Genomic DNA, 15,862 nt, shown 5'->3' with positions numbered 1-15,862 from the left:
TTAAGATAGTAAGTTTCAAAACAGTTTCCAGGACCAATCAACATAGAATACAGGAGTTTTATCTTTACAAAATTAATCAACAGAATTTGAGTAACTTATCGAAGCAACTTACTTTACACTGAGGAAATTCTATTGAGATATTAAGCCTCCCTCCATATCTTGACTCTCAATCTGTCCATTTCAAATCTGCTACCATTCTGTCCAAACTCCCTTTATCTCCGACCTAGACTACTTCCATAAGGCTACTACACAACTCCAGGAGGCACCATGCACATTATATTCTGTTAATGTGCTCTTTGGATGCCATTCACTCTATAACTTGACTATAACTCAATACAAGGTGTGTGTGTCTGTGTGTTGGGGGGTGGGGAGGTACATGCCTACTAGAGCTATGCAAAAGAGGCCTTGTCCTGCTTCCGCTTTAAGGCCACAACCCATTCTCCATGTTGAAGCGAGAGGAGTCTTTTCAAAATGCAAGTCTGATTTGTCATCCCTCACTACTCCTATTTGAAATGCTCAAATGATTTTCCATTGTTTTAAAAATAAAACCAGAGTCCTTAATATGGCCTATAAGGTTTTGCATGACCTGGTCCCTGGCCTGTCTTTCCACACTCTTCTCATATTACCCTCCCTTTAGCAATCTATGCTCAGCCTCCTTTTTGTTTAATGTACCGTTTGCAGCCACACAGAGCCTCTGCACTTGTACTGTACTCCTGCACTGTACTCCTGCATGGAATGTTCTCCCCTGACCCCGTTTCTCCTAGTTAACTCCCACACATATTTTTGATCTATACTTACGCATTAAATCCTTCTCTTACCTCTAGGTCTAGCTAAGAATCTAAGTAAGATTCCTTTGTCATATGCTTTGTATCCTTCCTAAACTATAAATTCCACAGGGGTAGAGATTATGGCTGTTCTTAGTCATTTATATTCCCAGCATGAGGGCAACAATATAAGATTGTGCAGTGTACACTGAACAAAAGGGCCATACCTAAGGGGCAACTTTCAAATAAGAGTAGTATATTTACTACAACAATTTTTTGATGACTGTTGGTAAAATTTCTTTTACTAACAAAATCAGCCTATTGCAACAATTTTCTAAAAGCTGGAAAATAAAGGTGTCTTGATGTAAGGATGCCTTTTTCTAATTTACTCATAAACACTGAGTGGACTAGCATCAATTCTGCCATTATCTAGCACAATACCTAGCACACATGAGATACTCATTAGCTACTTGTTTTAAAATAGAATGTCTGAGTGGTTCTTAACAAAGAAAGTGGGTTGTTTGCTTGAACCTGCAGAAGTAGTAAACAAATTGATATTAACTGATAAATTGATAAGAATACTTAAGAAGACAAATTATTCTTACATGACACTATCTTTCTATGCACGCACTGAAAGCTAAGGTACAGATAAAAATTCAGAAATGATTTTTATCTTGAAAGTCAATTACTTTGCTCCATCGTTACATTTCTAAATCCATTGTTTATGATGACAGTTTTTTCTCAAGTGATTGTGTGAAACAGAAAGAGAAAGCAAAAAATATTTTTTTAAATAATAAGTGAGGTCAACAGTTTTCAGCCTGCTTCTAAAAATATTTGAAACACTTTTTAAAGAAAGTTTATGGGATTGCTTTGGTAAAACTGTGTTAGCATTATCCACCAAATCTTCAAGTCTAGGAGATTGTCGTTACCTTAGAGGATTATTATTAGAGAGGAAGGAAAACTTCATAACATGATGGCAATATCACCACCTTTATCATAAGTGTGCAGTATACTTATTACAGGAGGAATCTTCCAGCTGACAGCATGGAAAAATTGTTTCTGAACTATATTGTCAAGATTTCATATTTGAGTAATGAATTCTTGATAATAAAGCTTCAGTAATGAAAGGTTTAATAAATGAATGTGCTCTGATTGGACTGAGCTTCTAGAACATGTATTCCTATAGATTTAAAGGGATTAAATAAAAGTAAAAAAAAAAACAAAACAGCACCAGAAGGTAGGTCTTTTTTATTATCTTTGGTTTGTGATAAGAAACAGAGAGGAGAGTTAAGACTTCAGAATATCTTGGCCAGCTTGTGACCTCCACCTGACTGTATTAATTTGGTCAACACGCATAACATAAGAATGGAGGGGCTTTTTCATCTTAAATTTGCCTATATTGCTTAAAAGCCAGCAAATTTTCTAGGGTTTCTAGTAAGAATACTAGATATTAGAAGAAGGATATTTAGATATCACACCCTTTGTTCTCCCTTCTTTGTGCTGTTACTGTAAGAGAAACTGAGGGGAGGGTACATACCTCTTATTTTCTTTTCAGTTATCCCCACTAGGTCGAGTTTTATGAGGACATCTATAAAAATAAATAAAATACATAGAAATAAAAAACCCAGAGTAACATAATTTTATATTCTCTTACAGCACAATTAAATACTGAAAATTAGAGTTGTCAGTTATGTCTGGCTTTTGCACTGATTTATTCATTTAGCATTTACTGAGATCTGCTGTATTTTAGGCAATGAAGTAAGTATTGGGGGGTTCAATGAATAAGTTATTTTCCCTGCCCCAAGGATATTATTTCAGTGGAGGAGACAGATATGGAAACAAATACAGGAAGTTTGGAGTTGCTGGGAGAGGTCCACAGAAAGAGGTGGGTTTTTTGTGGATTTTTGAAGGATATGAGAGATTTCATTGTTTTTGTCTTCCAAGCAGAGGAAATACTTTATCTATAAGCACGTGGTTTTGAAAGATCCTGGTGTCTTCAGGGAACACTGAGGAATTCAGTGTGACTAGAACATAGGGTGTGTGACAGTGGAAGTATAGGTGTAGGTTGTAATACAAAGAAGATACATGAGGCTGTGGCTGGAAGAGTAAAAGGTTATAGCCACATTAGGATGGATTTCAGAAGGCAAATTTATAAGTTTACATTCTTTTGTTTAGGGAATAGGCTCTCTGTTTTTAAAGACCCTAACTTTGATAGCTTGTTGTTAGATTTAACTGTGGTCAGACTGGTGGTATAGAAATCCAGTAGCAACTGTTGTAGTAGTCCAAAGGACAAATAATAGTCCGAACTAAGGCACTGTAGTGGTGATGGTATGGAGCGGTTGGCTTAAGAAACATTTCTAGAATCAAATGTATATAGAAAAGAGGGGAAACGGATGATCAACAATATGTTAGTGAAACTTTTAATCAGGATTGAAAATATGGACTGCCAAGCAGATAAGAGAAGATGATGAATTCAATTGTGAACAGGTTAAATGTAAGGTATCTGTAGAATCTGTCATATGTGACCTGTAAACTAGTCTGCATAAATTGGCCCTTCTTAATTTTAGCAAAGTTTTGATAACTATTTGACATTCAATTGTTTCTCCCTGCCAGGAATTTAGTTATGTCCACAGTATAATAGGGTATAAGATGGTGGTGGTAAGTGAAGAGAGTTGGGAGGTAGATACCTGATTTTATCATGATACCCATTTGTTGTGAATAGTGTGGTCAATTATATTGACATTTTCTTGTGCCACTATTTATTTTGTAGACTATACATAAATCTTCATTTGATACCATTCACAATGGTATAGTTTAAAGAGAAAAATTATGTAGACATCAGGGTCCCCCCCTAAATATAAAAATATAATAACATTCATTTTTATACAGCCCAGGATCAAATGGGCAGGGAAAATCTGGGCCAAATTCTGATGTAGAAACTGTCTTAGACACTCTCCCAATTCCTTCTTTGATGTTGTGTCTCCCACTTTAACACCCTCAGCCTTTCTTCCTTAGTCCAGTGCCCTCATGTGGTTTCCTGTAATCAGGGTGTATCCTTGCCATCCTTTCTCTTGCGAGGCAACCTAGCCAATACCCAAAATCTTTAGGGCCTACACTGTTCACTAGCCTGAGAAATAGGTCTGCCCTAATGAATATCACAACAAAATATTTAACCATTTTCCAAAAAGAATTTCATGCCGATTATTGATAAACTTAGAGCAAGTGGAAGATCAAATTAATCAAGAACCAGATGCAATGCTGCTATTAGAAACTATACCTTTTAAAATCAGATTATAAAATTAGACTATACTTTCAAAATTATATTTTTTTCTCATTGGCTCTCTCTTAATGTTATTTAAATAGCTGTAATTAGGATATAATGTCTTATTTTTTATTTACATTTTATTTTACTTCAGAGTCTGAATCTACATGGAAACAGCTTGAGTAAATTGAGAGATCTCTCCAAGTTAACAGGACTTCGAAAACTTAATATCAGCTTTAATGAATTTACTTGTTTAGATGATGTATACCACCTGGTAAGAACTGTCTTTTTGAAATTATTTAAGTAAAATAAAATTATTAATTTAATGAATAAATTATTTTTGTAATTTAGACCTCACATATACCATATTAAAGATTATACAGCCCAATTCAGGAACAAAACATACATAAACTGTATATATAGTATGTTACTTTCTCTAAAATAGGCCTTAGATTTAGATTCTGTTTACAAACCAAATATACACCTGTGGTCATATCTGATTTCTAGCTACTTGAAAATAAATGTAAAACTACTCCAGACCTGTTTTTAAAATGTCATTTGTAAAGTGTCATTTCCAATTTCTTCTGCTCTTTTTTTCTCACTTTTTTTTCTCCTTATTGTGAGTCTTTATTTCTTCCTCATTTTCTAGTTTACCACTTCACAACTAATGTTGTCAAGTCTTCCCATCTGTTCATTATCCATGTGGTTAGTTCTCTTTCTCTCTGCCTTGTCCTTTCTACCCGCATCACACACATAGATCTCATTTGATTTGTGTTTGCCTTCTTATAAATCAAGGACAAATACAGTAATACACATGTACACTCAGGTGTGGATCTTATCTGGCTTTTGTTTTCCCTGTTATGTGTCATATAACAAAAATAATTACATATGGGTCCCAGAACTCCAACCCAGCATCCCCTGTTTCCATAGGTCCCAAGTCACTGACATACCTATTCAGAATATATCATCATTCTCAGCTCTTGCTCATTCTCTACTCTATCTCCTTGCAACCATGTCAAGGCCCTTGTACTGCTACTTCTGCGACTGTGGTGAGAGTTGCTGCTTTGCTTATTGGCCTTAGATTTTAGTATTAAACCCTCTTCCTTTTTTCTTTTACTAAGCCAAAGTCCTTTTTTTTTAATTGAGGTAACATTGGTTTATGACATTATATAAGTTTTGTGTGTACAATATTATATTTCAACTTCTGTATACACTACAGTGCGCTCACCACCAAAAGTTTAGTTTCTATCTATCACCATACAGTTGACCACCTTTACCCATTTTGCCCTCCCTCCACCCTACTTCCCCTCTGGTAATCACTACTGTGTTCCTTTTATCTGTATGTTTTTTTTTTGTTTTGTTTTTTTTACATCTTTATTGAAGTATAATTGCCTTACAATGGTGTGTTAGCTTCTGCTTTATAACAAAGTGAATCAGTTATACACATACAATATGTTCCCATATCTCTTCCCTCTTGCATCTCCCTCCCTCCCACCCTCCCCATCCCACCCCTCTAGGTGGTCACAAAGCACCGAGCTGATCTCCCTGTGCTATGTGGCTGCTTCCCACTAGCTATCTATTTTACATTTGGTAGTGTATATATGTCCATGACACTCTCTTACCCTATCACATCTCACCCCACCCCCTCCCCATATCCTCAAGTCCATTCTCTAGTAGGTCTGTGTCTTTATTCCCGTCTTGCCACTTGGTTCTTCATGGCCTTTTTTTTTTCCCTTGTTTTTATTTGGTTTGGTTTGTTCATTTATTTTGGTTTTTTTTACTCCACATACAAGTGATATCATACAGTATTTGTCTTTGTCTGACTTATTTCACTTAGCATAATACCCTCCAAGTTCATCCATGTTGTTGCAAATGGCAAGATTTCATCTTTCTTATGTCTGAGTAATATTCCATTGTATATATGTACCACACCTTCTTTATCCATTCATCTGTTGATGGACAATTGTGTTGCTTCCATATCTTGGCAATTGTAAATAATGATGCTATGAACATAGGGGTGCATGTTTTGAATTAGTGTTTTTGTACTCTTCAGATAAATACACAGAAGTAGAAAAGCTGGATCATATGGTGGTTCTATTCTTAATTTTTGAGGAATCTCCATACTGTTTTTCATAGTGGCTGCACCAATTTACATTCTCACCAACAGTGCATGAGGGTTTACTTTTCTCCACATCCTCTTTTTAATTCTTACCTTTTTGATAATAGCTATTCTAATAGGCATGAGGTGATATCTCATTGTGGTTTTGATTTGTGTTCCCCTCATAATTAGTGATGAACATCTTTTCATGCACCTGTTGGCCATCTGTATGTCTTCTTTGAAAAAAGCTCCTGTGCCCATTTTTAAAATTGGGTTGTTTGGTTTTTTTTGTTGTTGAGTTGAATGAGTTTTTTTTATATATTTTGGATATCAGCCCCTTATCAGATATATGATTTGCAAATATCTTCTCCAATTCAGTAGGTTGTCTTTTCATTTTGTTGATGGTTTCCTTTGCTGTACAGAAGCTTTTTAGTTTGGTGTAGTCCCATTTGTTTATTTTTGCTTTTGTTTAGGAGACATATCTAGAAAGACATTGCTAAGACCGACGTAAAAGAGCATACTGCCTATATTTCTTCTAGGAATTTTAATGGTGTTGGGAAGTTGGACGGCCATATGCAAAATGGATTAAAGACTTAACTGTAAGGCCAAAGTCCTTTTTAATAGAATTCCCCTTGGGTTTGGTATGCAACTGAGGAAAGAAGGTAGTTTAATAGAGGTCCCAGGACTAATATAAATTTTGGGCATTTTTGTTTAATTTTCTTCTAATGATTTGCTAGCAGTTCCAAAGGTTATAACAGGCATTATAATTTTGCTTAGGCACAGATTTAAAGACTAAACTCTTAAGTCATGCAAGGTGAGTGAGCTTAGCCAGCTCCCCAGCATGTATTTGCAATGTAGCTTTGTTGTTCTTCAATACAAAAATTTCTTTCATCATCATAGCCCCACAGCCTGCTTATTGGATGACTGTTACCACAGTCATTTTACAGATAAGGGAACTGGACAAATTTTATGCCCAAGTGGTATTTTCAAATTTTAGACTAGTAAAGGTAGCTAGATAGAGACCCCTCAGACATTAAGAATCCAATGTATAAACATGTCTCTAAAAATGACTGTAAGGCTCTCTGGATGTTCAGAGTGAGAAGATACTGTACATGTAAAATAAAACACAGATACTGAAAACTACATACTACAAACAAGTGGTTTAGTAAATTTTTATAAGGTGAACATGCTTGTTAACTAGCATCCAGGTCAAGAAATAAAACTTTGCCACCTACAGCATAAACCCCTTCTATATGCCCCATTCCTTCAAGAAATCATTATCCTGACTAATAGTTATTCTCTCCCTGCTCTTTTTCCCCTATAGTTCCATCACCCAAACGTGTATCCCTAGCACAGCAATTTGGTTTTCCCTTTTTTTTTAATGTACTGTATTTTTTAAGTTTCTTTTAAGTTTCCCTTCTATCCCCTTCTGCTCCCCACTGTTTATCTGTAGAAATACTTGGACCTTCAAAACCAAAGAGTTTCCCACAGTCCAGACCCTGCCAATTTGCTTACCTATGATACACCCTACATGCCCTCCACCCTCCAGATTTTCTACAAATTGGCAACTGGATCCAGAGATTGGATCAGACTCAGGTTCCATTCCTCTGGCGAGACTATAAGGGACACATAATGTCTAGTTGTCTCACTTTTCTGATTCTAGGAGCCATTATTAATGCCTGTATCTATTAATTCATTGGAGATTACAAAATAGCAACATTCTTATTCTAGCATTTCTTTTTCATTTATTAATTGGAACACTTTTACATAGAGACGTTTCCCCTTATCTATTATTTGGATACCCAGTAGGACCATTCATATAGAAAATGCGGAATAGATGTTTGATTATTTGCCTTTATTTACCAACTTTGAAGATAATGAATGAGTTCCTTATGAATTTCCAAAGATGAGCAATGCTTTTTTAGTTTTAATTTCATTAGGAATGCAAGGACTTAAACATATTTGATGATATTCAATTTACTGCAATTACTATCATGATTGAAGCTCAGATTTTCTCATCCTTAGCCAGCGGAAGCATCATAAGGTTAGTTCGTTTTGCCATGACCCTAGTAGTCTGTGATAGCTTCTTTGCTGCCTGGTATGAAAGATGTTCCATACACATTTTATGTATTTTTCTGTTGCAGACATGGGATCAACTATTTCTTCAAGGAGCCCTGGTTTCTTTTAGAGAAGTGGTATTTAAGGGCCACAATCTGGGTTGGTCATTGTTTCTAGGTCTTTCCATTGGACAGAATTTGTTGTGGGGGAGGGGTGTGTGTGTGTGTGTGTGTGTGTGGTATATGTGCAAGTAAATATAACCTCATGAATTTATGTTGATACTTCCAATTCAAATTTAAGACTGCAAATCATTTAACTTAACCTTTCTCTGTTACTTAACATCTTTATCTTTTTTTCCCACACCAATATTCCTGATTCTCAGGGATACAAGGTGATAGAATTAGGATATTTAATAATCACTCATTTGTTTTATCCCCTATTACACACACAACAGTCTCAGAATGATAGCGCTAGTACTCTTATCAACATGTTACTGGAAAGATTTTTTTTTAATTTTGTGTATGTTCTTTTCATTCTTCTCTATTTTAAAAAAAATTAAAATTATCATACTATATCTACTTTGTTAGAGCATGTAGCCCTTATACTCTGTACACTCTTTTAGTTCATTGGTAATTGTGTATTTAATTCTTATCACCAGTTCTTAGGGTGGTATCAAACATTTTGACTGTCTGAAAAATATTCTATTATAGATTCCTCAGGAAGGGCTTATGGAAACAATATCCCTTCACTTACTGAATGTCGATAATAATTTATCTATGTCCTTTATACTTGAAAGGCAGCTTTGTTAGATATAAAATCCTTGGCTCACAATTTCTTTTCTTGGGCATCATAAATGTTATTTCATTTTCTTCTGGCATAAAGTGTTGCAGTAGAAAAGTCTGATGAGAATGTATAATTTTTTCCCTTGTAAGTCACAGGCTTGGTTGTTCTGGGTCAATATTTCGGATTCACAGTATGCTTTTCCAAAATGTAGATTAAAATCATTTTTTCTTTTATTTTTTTGAACTGGAGGTTTTTAGCAATTTTTCTGTTTCCTTTCTTTGGTTCTCTTCTTTAGGAACTCCCATTATCCATATGTTGAATCTTTATCTATCTTCACTATTTGTCACTTTCTCTTGAGTTCTTTTTTTTTTTTTAAAGGAAATCATATTCTTCATTATACCTTTTTGTATGTCTGAAGTAACTCCTTATAACTTTTTTAAAAAATTTATTTATTTTTGGCTGCATTGGGTCTTTGTTGCTGCATGCGGTCTTTCTCTAGCTGCGGTGAGAGGGAGCTACTCTTCGTTGTGGTGCGTGGGCTTCTCACAGTGGTGGCCTCTCTCATTTTGGAGAACGGGCTCTAGGTGTGCAGGCTTCAGTAGTTGGGGCTCACGGGCCCAGTTGCCCCATGGCATGTGGGATCTTCCCGGATCAGGGCTCAAACCCGTGTCCCCTGCATTAGCAGGCAGATTCCCAGCCACTGCACCACCAGGGAAGCCCCTCTTGAGTCCTTTTTATCTCTCCATTTAGATTTTAAATTGATTTGATTTTTAAAATTTTCATCTTTTTCACCTTCTATTTATCTTAAGGCATTATTTGTTGTGTTTACTTCTTTTGTCTTTGACTAGTTTAATCTTCATTTCTGAAATGCTTTTATTATTTTATTTCAAATTCTTTTCTGGGTTCTTTCATCTCATTTCTGAGTTTTTCTAATCCAGATTTATGTTGTTATTTTGTATCTTGTATCATTCTTAAATCTTTTTGCTTGTTCTGAAATAATAGGTTTATGGTTATGATATGTTTCTTGGGCATATATTTCTGGTATACTTTTATTGCCTGCAGCAATATAGCAATATTTCTCTATGTCTTACACACACACACACACACACACACAGCTTTCTCTGGGATTTGACCTTAATACTTTTTTGCTGCTCATTTTCCAGTGAAATTAGTTCTTAACTTTTAAAACAAAAGTGGGATTTGGGAAAGCTTTTCTAATTTCACAGATCACCCTCTTCTGCTGTTTATATGTACTGTTTAAAAACTGTAGTACTTACTTTCTGAAATTTCCTGGCTCTATTCCCTTCCTCCACTTCAATTTGAACTTTCTCTTTTATTTGACTTTTTTGTCCTTATGCTGTTTAATTTTTATTTAGCCCAGCAGTTTCTTCTCCAAGAAAGATTCAGTTCTGTAAGGGAGCCCTGGTGGGGCAGTTTGAAGATTCGTAGGGGCTAGACTGCTCCATCCCCTTCAGACCTTTTTACTGTAGGTCCCATGCACTCGCCTGGTATCAAAGAGGGCAAAACTCCTCCCACTTTCAACTGCTGTATTCAGTTGGCCCTCATACCTTCCATTGAATATTGGTTGGCTATTTTGGGGCTCTCTTATTCTCAGGTCCATCAGATGCTGCCCTGATGCTTCCCTCTTCCTCTCACATAGACCTGGACACCATGTAGGTCTTGTGGTTGGTGGTGGTTTATCCCCACCAACTTCTTTGAGACTTATGGGGCTACCTTGTTATGTAGCTTTGTTATAAATGTTGTCCATAGAATTTTGGTTTTATTTTTAACTCTCTTTTTATGTGGGGATTCAGAGAGATTGAACACCTATGCTGCCTAGCCTCTATATTCTACAGTAATCAACTTTGTATGTGTGTTTAATATTAATTATATTTATCTCAGCATCATAAAAGGTTATAACCTAATTTAATCACTCACGTGTTATTCCTATTGTCTTCTAAGTTTTTTAATTTGCCTCTCATTTTTACTGTCATTTTCCTTAAGCGTGTCTCTAACATGGAGAGTTTCCATACCCATCTTGCATGCTAGGCATTAGTTCTACTAGGTTGCAGAAAGTAAACATATTGTCACTATGTGTTCATCACCCTGGCCTTGCCTTGTGAGTCAAAATACCCAACCTGTGACTGTTTATATAATGGAAGACCTGGGCTTCATAAATGGTGGAAATATACTATATAGTTTTTATAGAGTTTTAAAAAATCTAAATAAGACATCCACATAAGGTAAATTGAAATGGCATAAGCTGTATGCCTGTCATTCACTCACCTGAACTATCAGAAAAGGAGAGTATTCAAGCAAAAGGAATAGGAACAGATTTTTTTTTTTCTCTGAAAATAGCTACACCACAGTCAGAGTTGGCCAAGAAAAGACAAATATGTATGGCTATTTGCAACTTTAATAGATTATGGGCCTAATTTTTTATGGAAATAGTACTTCTGTCTTATCTTTTCCAATGAGAAATTTATTGTTAAAGTGTTTCTAATGCCTTGAGACAGCTAATCTACATTTAGAGATTGAACTATTACCCCTAAAATATTTTAAAGAGGTCTTGTGGGTTTTAATATTTGTAAGTTGGGCTACATTGTACTGTAACTTACCAAAGATTTAAACTGAAGCACAAGAAATGTTAAAACACAAAACTCTGCTACAAAACTGAAAATATTATTCCTTGAATATTTATGGAGTGTATGGAGTCTGTTTTATATTCTAGGAATATAAAAAAGTGAAGATCCCACCCCTGTTTTCAAGGAAAGAAGGCAGTTATCTTTATATGATGCATGATTCACAAATGCTAGTCTGCATGCAAGTGCCAGAATTTGGGACAAGTTTTTAACCACTTTTTGATGAAAAATGGGAGAAGATGGGCCATATAGTAAATTTTTATAAATCTAAATTAATTTAATTTAAAAGACTGTTCTAAGATTATATCCTTAATACTTTTTTACTGCCAAATATCCTTTTGTTCAAGAAATTATAATCACAGTAAATTATAGGATTTTTTTTACTATGCTTACTTATGAGATTAAAATGTCAGTAATACTATTTGATTTCCAGAAATTTTTTAGATTTTAATGATCTGAACACTCAACTCTTGAAACCTGAGTCACTATAATAGATGCTATTCCAACAATACAAACTATGCATTATATAGCAGTGACTAATTCTATGGTGAATTCAAACAATTGTTTGTTTTAAACTGTAAAGAAATCAAGTTTATTTTTAATTTATAGTAATATTATTTTTATTTTAAAAAATATGTTGCAAAATATTTTCTTCAAGTACTCTTTATCTCTTTCTTGTTCTGGGTCTGAGTTCGTATATACTTTAAAAGAAAATTTTGTTTGCAACAAATAGAAGTAACAAATTAAAGTCTTAAAGACTTCTTACAAATATGTAAAAAAAGATCTGAATATATAAATGGCCAAAGATGAGAAACACAACAAACAAACAAAAAAAATTTTTAAATGTCTAATATAAACACATGGAAAAGATGTACAACTTCACTGATAATAATGTAAATTAAAATAAGGCAGGTGGGTTGGTGGGTATTTAAGGAAATGAGCATTCTCAAATTCCATTGCTGGAAGAAAAAACTCGTACAAACTTCCTTAAAACTATTTGGCAACATTTATCAAGAGTCTTAACAATACAGAAATCCTTAAAACCAGTCATCTTATTTCTAAAAACCTTTTCTGAAAATATATTGGCATCTCGGTTAAAGTATTATGACCATGGACATTTGTTGCAGTGTTGACAACAATTAGAAGCCACATAAATGTCCATAATGAAATGTTTAGAACAATACTAATAATTCACATATTAGAATACTATGCAACCATGAAAAATCATTTTAAAAAATAAATTTATTTATTTAGTTTTGGTGGCATCGGGCCTTCGTTGCTGCACACGGGCTTTCTCTAGTGGTGGCGAGCAGGGCCTACTCTTCATTGCAATGCGTGGGCTTCTCGCTGCGGTGGCCTCTCTTGTCGTGGAGCATGGGGTCTAGGTGCATGGGCTTCCGTAGTTGTGGCACGTGGGCTCAGCAGTTGTGGCACGTGGGCTCAGTAGTTGTGGCTCATGGGCTCTAGAGTGAAGGCTCAGTAGTTGTGACACGTGGGCTTAGTTGCTCCATGGTATGTGGTATCTTCCCAGATCAGGGCTCAAACCCATGTCCCCCACATTGGCAGGTAGACTCTAAACCACTGTGCCACCAGGGAAGCCCCATGAAAAATCATTTTGAAGAATATTTAATGGTGTGTGAACATGTTAGAAGGGTACAAAATTCTATATAACAGAATAATAAATATGTTTTATATAAGAAAAAATATATTGGCATATAATAAAAAATGTTTTCAGGGGTTCTTTCTGAGCAATAGAATTATATATGCTTTCTATTTTTTCTTTTTATTTATTTACTGTATTTCTCAGATCTCCAACAAGAACATGTGTTACTTTAATAATTTTTAAAAATTATTATTAAAAACCACGTACTTCTAAAAAAGGAAATTATAGAATGGAATAGGTTTAGTTTCTGCCTCTGAAGATGAACTTTTTTTAAAAATTTTAAATTTTTTTATAAATTTCTTTCTTTCTTTCTTTCTTTTTGACTGTGTTGGTTCTTCATTTCTGTGCGAGGGCTTTCTCCAGTTGTGGCGAGCGGGAGCCACTCTTCATCGCGGTGCGCGGGCCTCTCACTGTCGCGGCCTCTCGTTGCGGAGCACGGCTCCAGATGCGCAGGCTCAGTAGTTGTGGCGCACGGGCTTAGTTGCTCCGCGGCATGTAGGATCCTCCCGGACCAGGGCTCGAACCCGTGTCCCCTGCATCGGCAGGCAGACTCTCAACCACTGCACCACCAGGGAAGCCCAAGATGGAACTTTTTTAACCAAGCCATGAGTTCAATAGTATAAACTAGAAGCCTAGATATAAGAAATGTACTTCTTTGTTTGTTGGGGACAATTACCTTGCCAGTTTCTCTTTGCCTTCTCCTCCATGAAAACAAACATTGCCACTCTATGTTAAAAGGCTGAAGTGAGAATTAAGAGAAAATGACTAGGAAAATATGTACATTGATACCATTGCTGCAGTATAACTACTGTTTAGGTTTTCTGTGAGGATTACCAAAAAAGCACGTAAAATACTTAGAGAATCAGAGAGAAAAGAACTATGTAAATACAAACCGTGATCCTTCTAGCATCACTTCTATTTGTATGTATTGCAGTATAACCTTGAATATTTGGATGCAAGCCATAACCATGTGATAACTCTTGAGGGATTTAGAGGTCTGATGAAACTTAAGCACTTAGACTTGAGCTGGAATCAGCTGAAAAAATCTGGCGATGAAATAAATATGTTATGCAAACACACCACAAGCCTTCTCACTCTTGATATTCGACAAAATCCATGGCAAAAGGTATGAAACAGAAATGTTTATAAAAAAGCAAACAATCATTTTTATTTCAAAGCTGTTTTCTCACTACTATTCAAGAATAGCCAGAAATAGGCAAACTATCTTTGTCTCGCTAGAATTCCCTTAAGTATTTCATAAGTTGAATTTAGTGTAGTGATCAAGTGAATAAAATGTTACTATAAGAAAAGTCTTTAATTTCACATCAGACTTTTCTTGCACTCTCTAATAGTTTAAGAGTATTGTGGTTTTAAGAGTGTTAGATGTCACTGCCATTTGCACACCTTCAGAGAATTTTCATAGTACAGTATAGCTCATCATGCCAGAACCCTACTGTAATGATGCATAGGAACCAAGAATAATAGAATACAGTGAGAGAAACATACTATTAAAGGGGGAAAAATAAACAAAAGCATGTTTACTTTTAAATTAACAATAGTATGTTTCTCTCACTGTATTCTATTATTCTTGGTTCCTATGCCTCACATTCCCTGATAAACCTGAATTATAAAGTCTTATTTATGTTCTGTTATAAAAGGAAATTTGATTGAACGCTATTCTTTCTCATCATAAAAATATGTAGATTCATGCTAAGAAATTTCAGTATTCAATGATTATATTGAAGAGTATCTCCAAGTATTTAAAATTAGCCCCAAGTTTATAATTTCAAGACTATTCCTTTCCTTGCTTTTCAAAAATGTTTATAGACTGTGTTCAACATTTTTAAAAGGGACTAAAGCATGATTGGTTCTATTAAATTGGCCATATTACTATGTTTATACTATTGTATTTCTCCTTTTTAGCTCAGTAAAATTGAAGGATATTTTTCTTTTGCCAAATCAGACTTCCTGAATGATCACAGTACAGCTATAGCCCTGTTGCCAAATTAAATGTCAAGAGCTAAAGATCTGTATTGGATCACCCATGGAGCTGACTAGCTAAGTGCTGATCTAGATAAACAGGAGGCACTGCAGTTGTTCTGTGAACACTTTTCACCACAGTCACTTTTCAACAGCTTGTGGGATTTCCTCTCTTCACAAGAGTAGAACTATCCACCTTCAAACAAAAGAGATTAATTCTTAAATATAATTTAATTTCAACTATTATTTAAGGAATTAAGTTAAGCCTTTATTTTTAGACAAATATAATAAAGTAGGAGATGCATAATTTGAATTATGTGGGAAGGAACAGAGAACTCCTTTCCATGTCATAGCACATGTAATATTTTGTAAAAATTAACTTTTGGTATTTTTCCCAAGCCAGCCACATTAAGGCTGAGTGTTATTGGCAGATTAAAGACTCTTACTCAGTTAGATGGAGTCCTTATTTCTGAAGAAGAAGCAACAGCAGCTATGAAATTTATTTCTGGGACAAAGATTACTCAGGTTCGATTTTACTGTTTAATATTTCTTGTTCTATTTAGAATATACAAATAATATTTCCCATACTCTTATTTTGTTATTGAGATTTTA

The 15,862-nt window shown here is 35.1% G+C and overlaps 1 protein-coding gene and 1 long non-coding RNA gene across 3 annotated transcripts in view; one reads left to right on the top strand and one right to left on the bottom strand.

The window, feature by feature from the left end:
• Nucleotides 1-15,862, bottom strand: part of LOC309655391 — a 78,039-nt gene that overhangs the window by 6,951 nt on the left and 55,226 nt on the right. For both annotated transcript variants that reach the window (XR_014260805.1, XR_014260806.1), the window contains exon 3: nt 2,302-2,352. This is a non-coding gene — a long non-coding RNA (uncharacterized lncRNA). The remainder of the gene's footprint in view (nt 1-2,301; nt 2,353-15,862) is intronic.
• LRRC9 (leucine rich repeat containing 9) overlaps nt 1-15,862 on the top strand; it is a 102,695-nt gene that overhangs the window by 47,373 nt on the left and 39,460 nt on the right. The window contains exons 17-19 of the mRNA XM_082450322.1: nt 4,181-4,300; nt 14,205-14,396; nt 15,650-15,775. Coding sequence (XP_082306448.1) covers nt 4,181-4,300; nt 14,205-14,396; nt 15,650-15,775 — 438 coding nt within the window. The remainder of the gene's footprint in view (nt 1-4,180; nt 4,301-14,204; nt 14,397-15,649; nt 15,776-15,862) is intronic.

This window comes from Balaenoptera physalus, assembly GCF_965194825.1.
Source record: "Balaenoptera physalus genome assembly, chromosome: 2".
NCBI classification, from domain to species: Eukaryota; Metazoa; Chordata; class Mammalia; order Artiodactyla; family Balaenopteridae; genus Balaenoptera; species Balaenoptera physalus.
The sequence above is the reverse complement of the archived record's forward strand: the minus strand, read 5'-3'. Positions and strand labels throughout refer to the sequence as shown.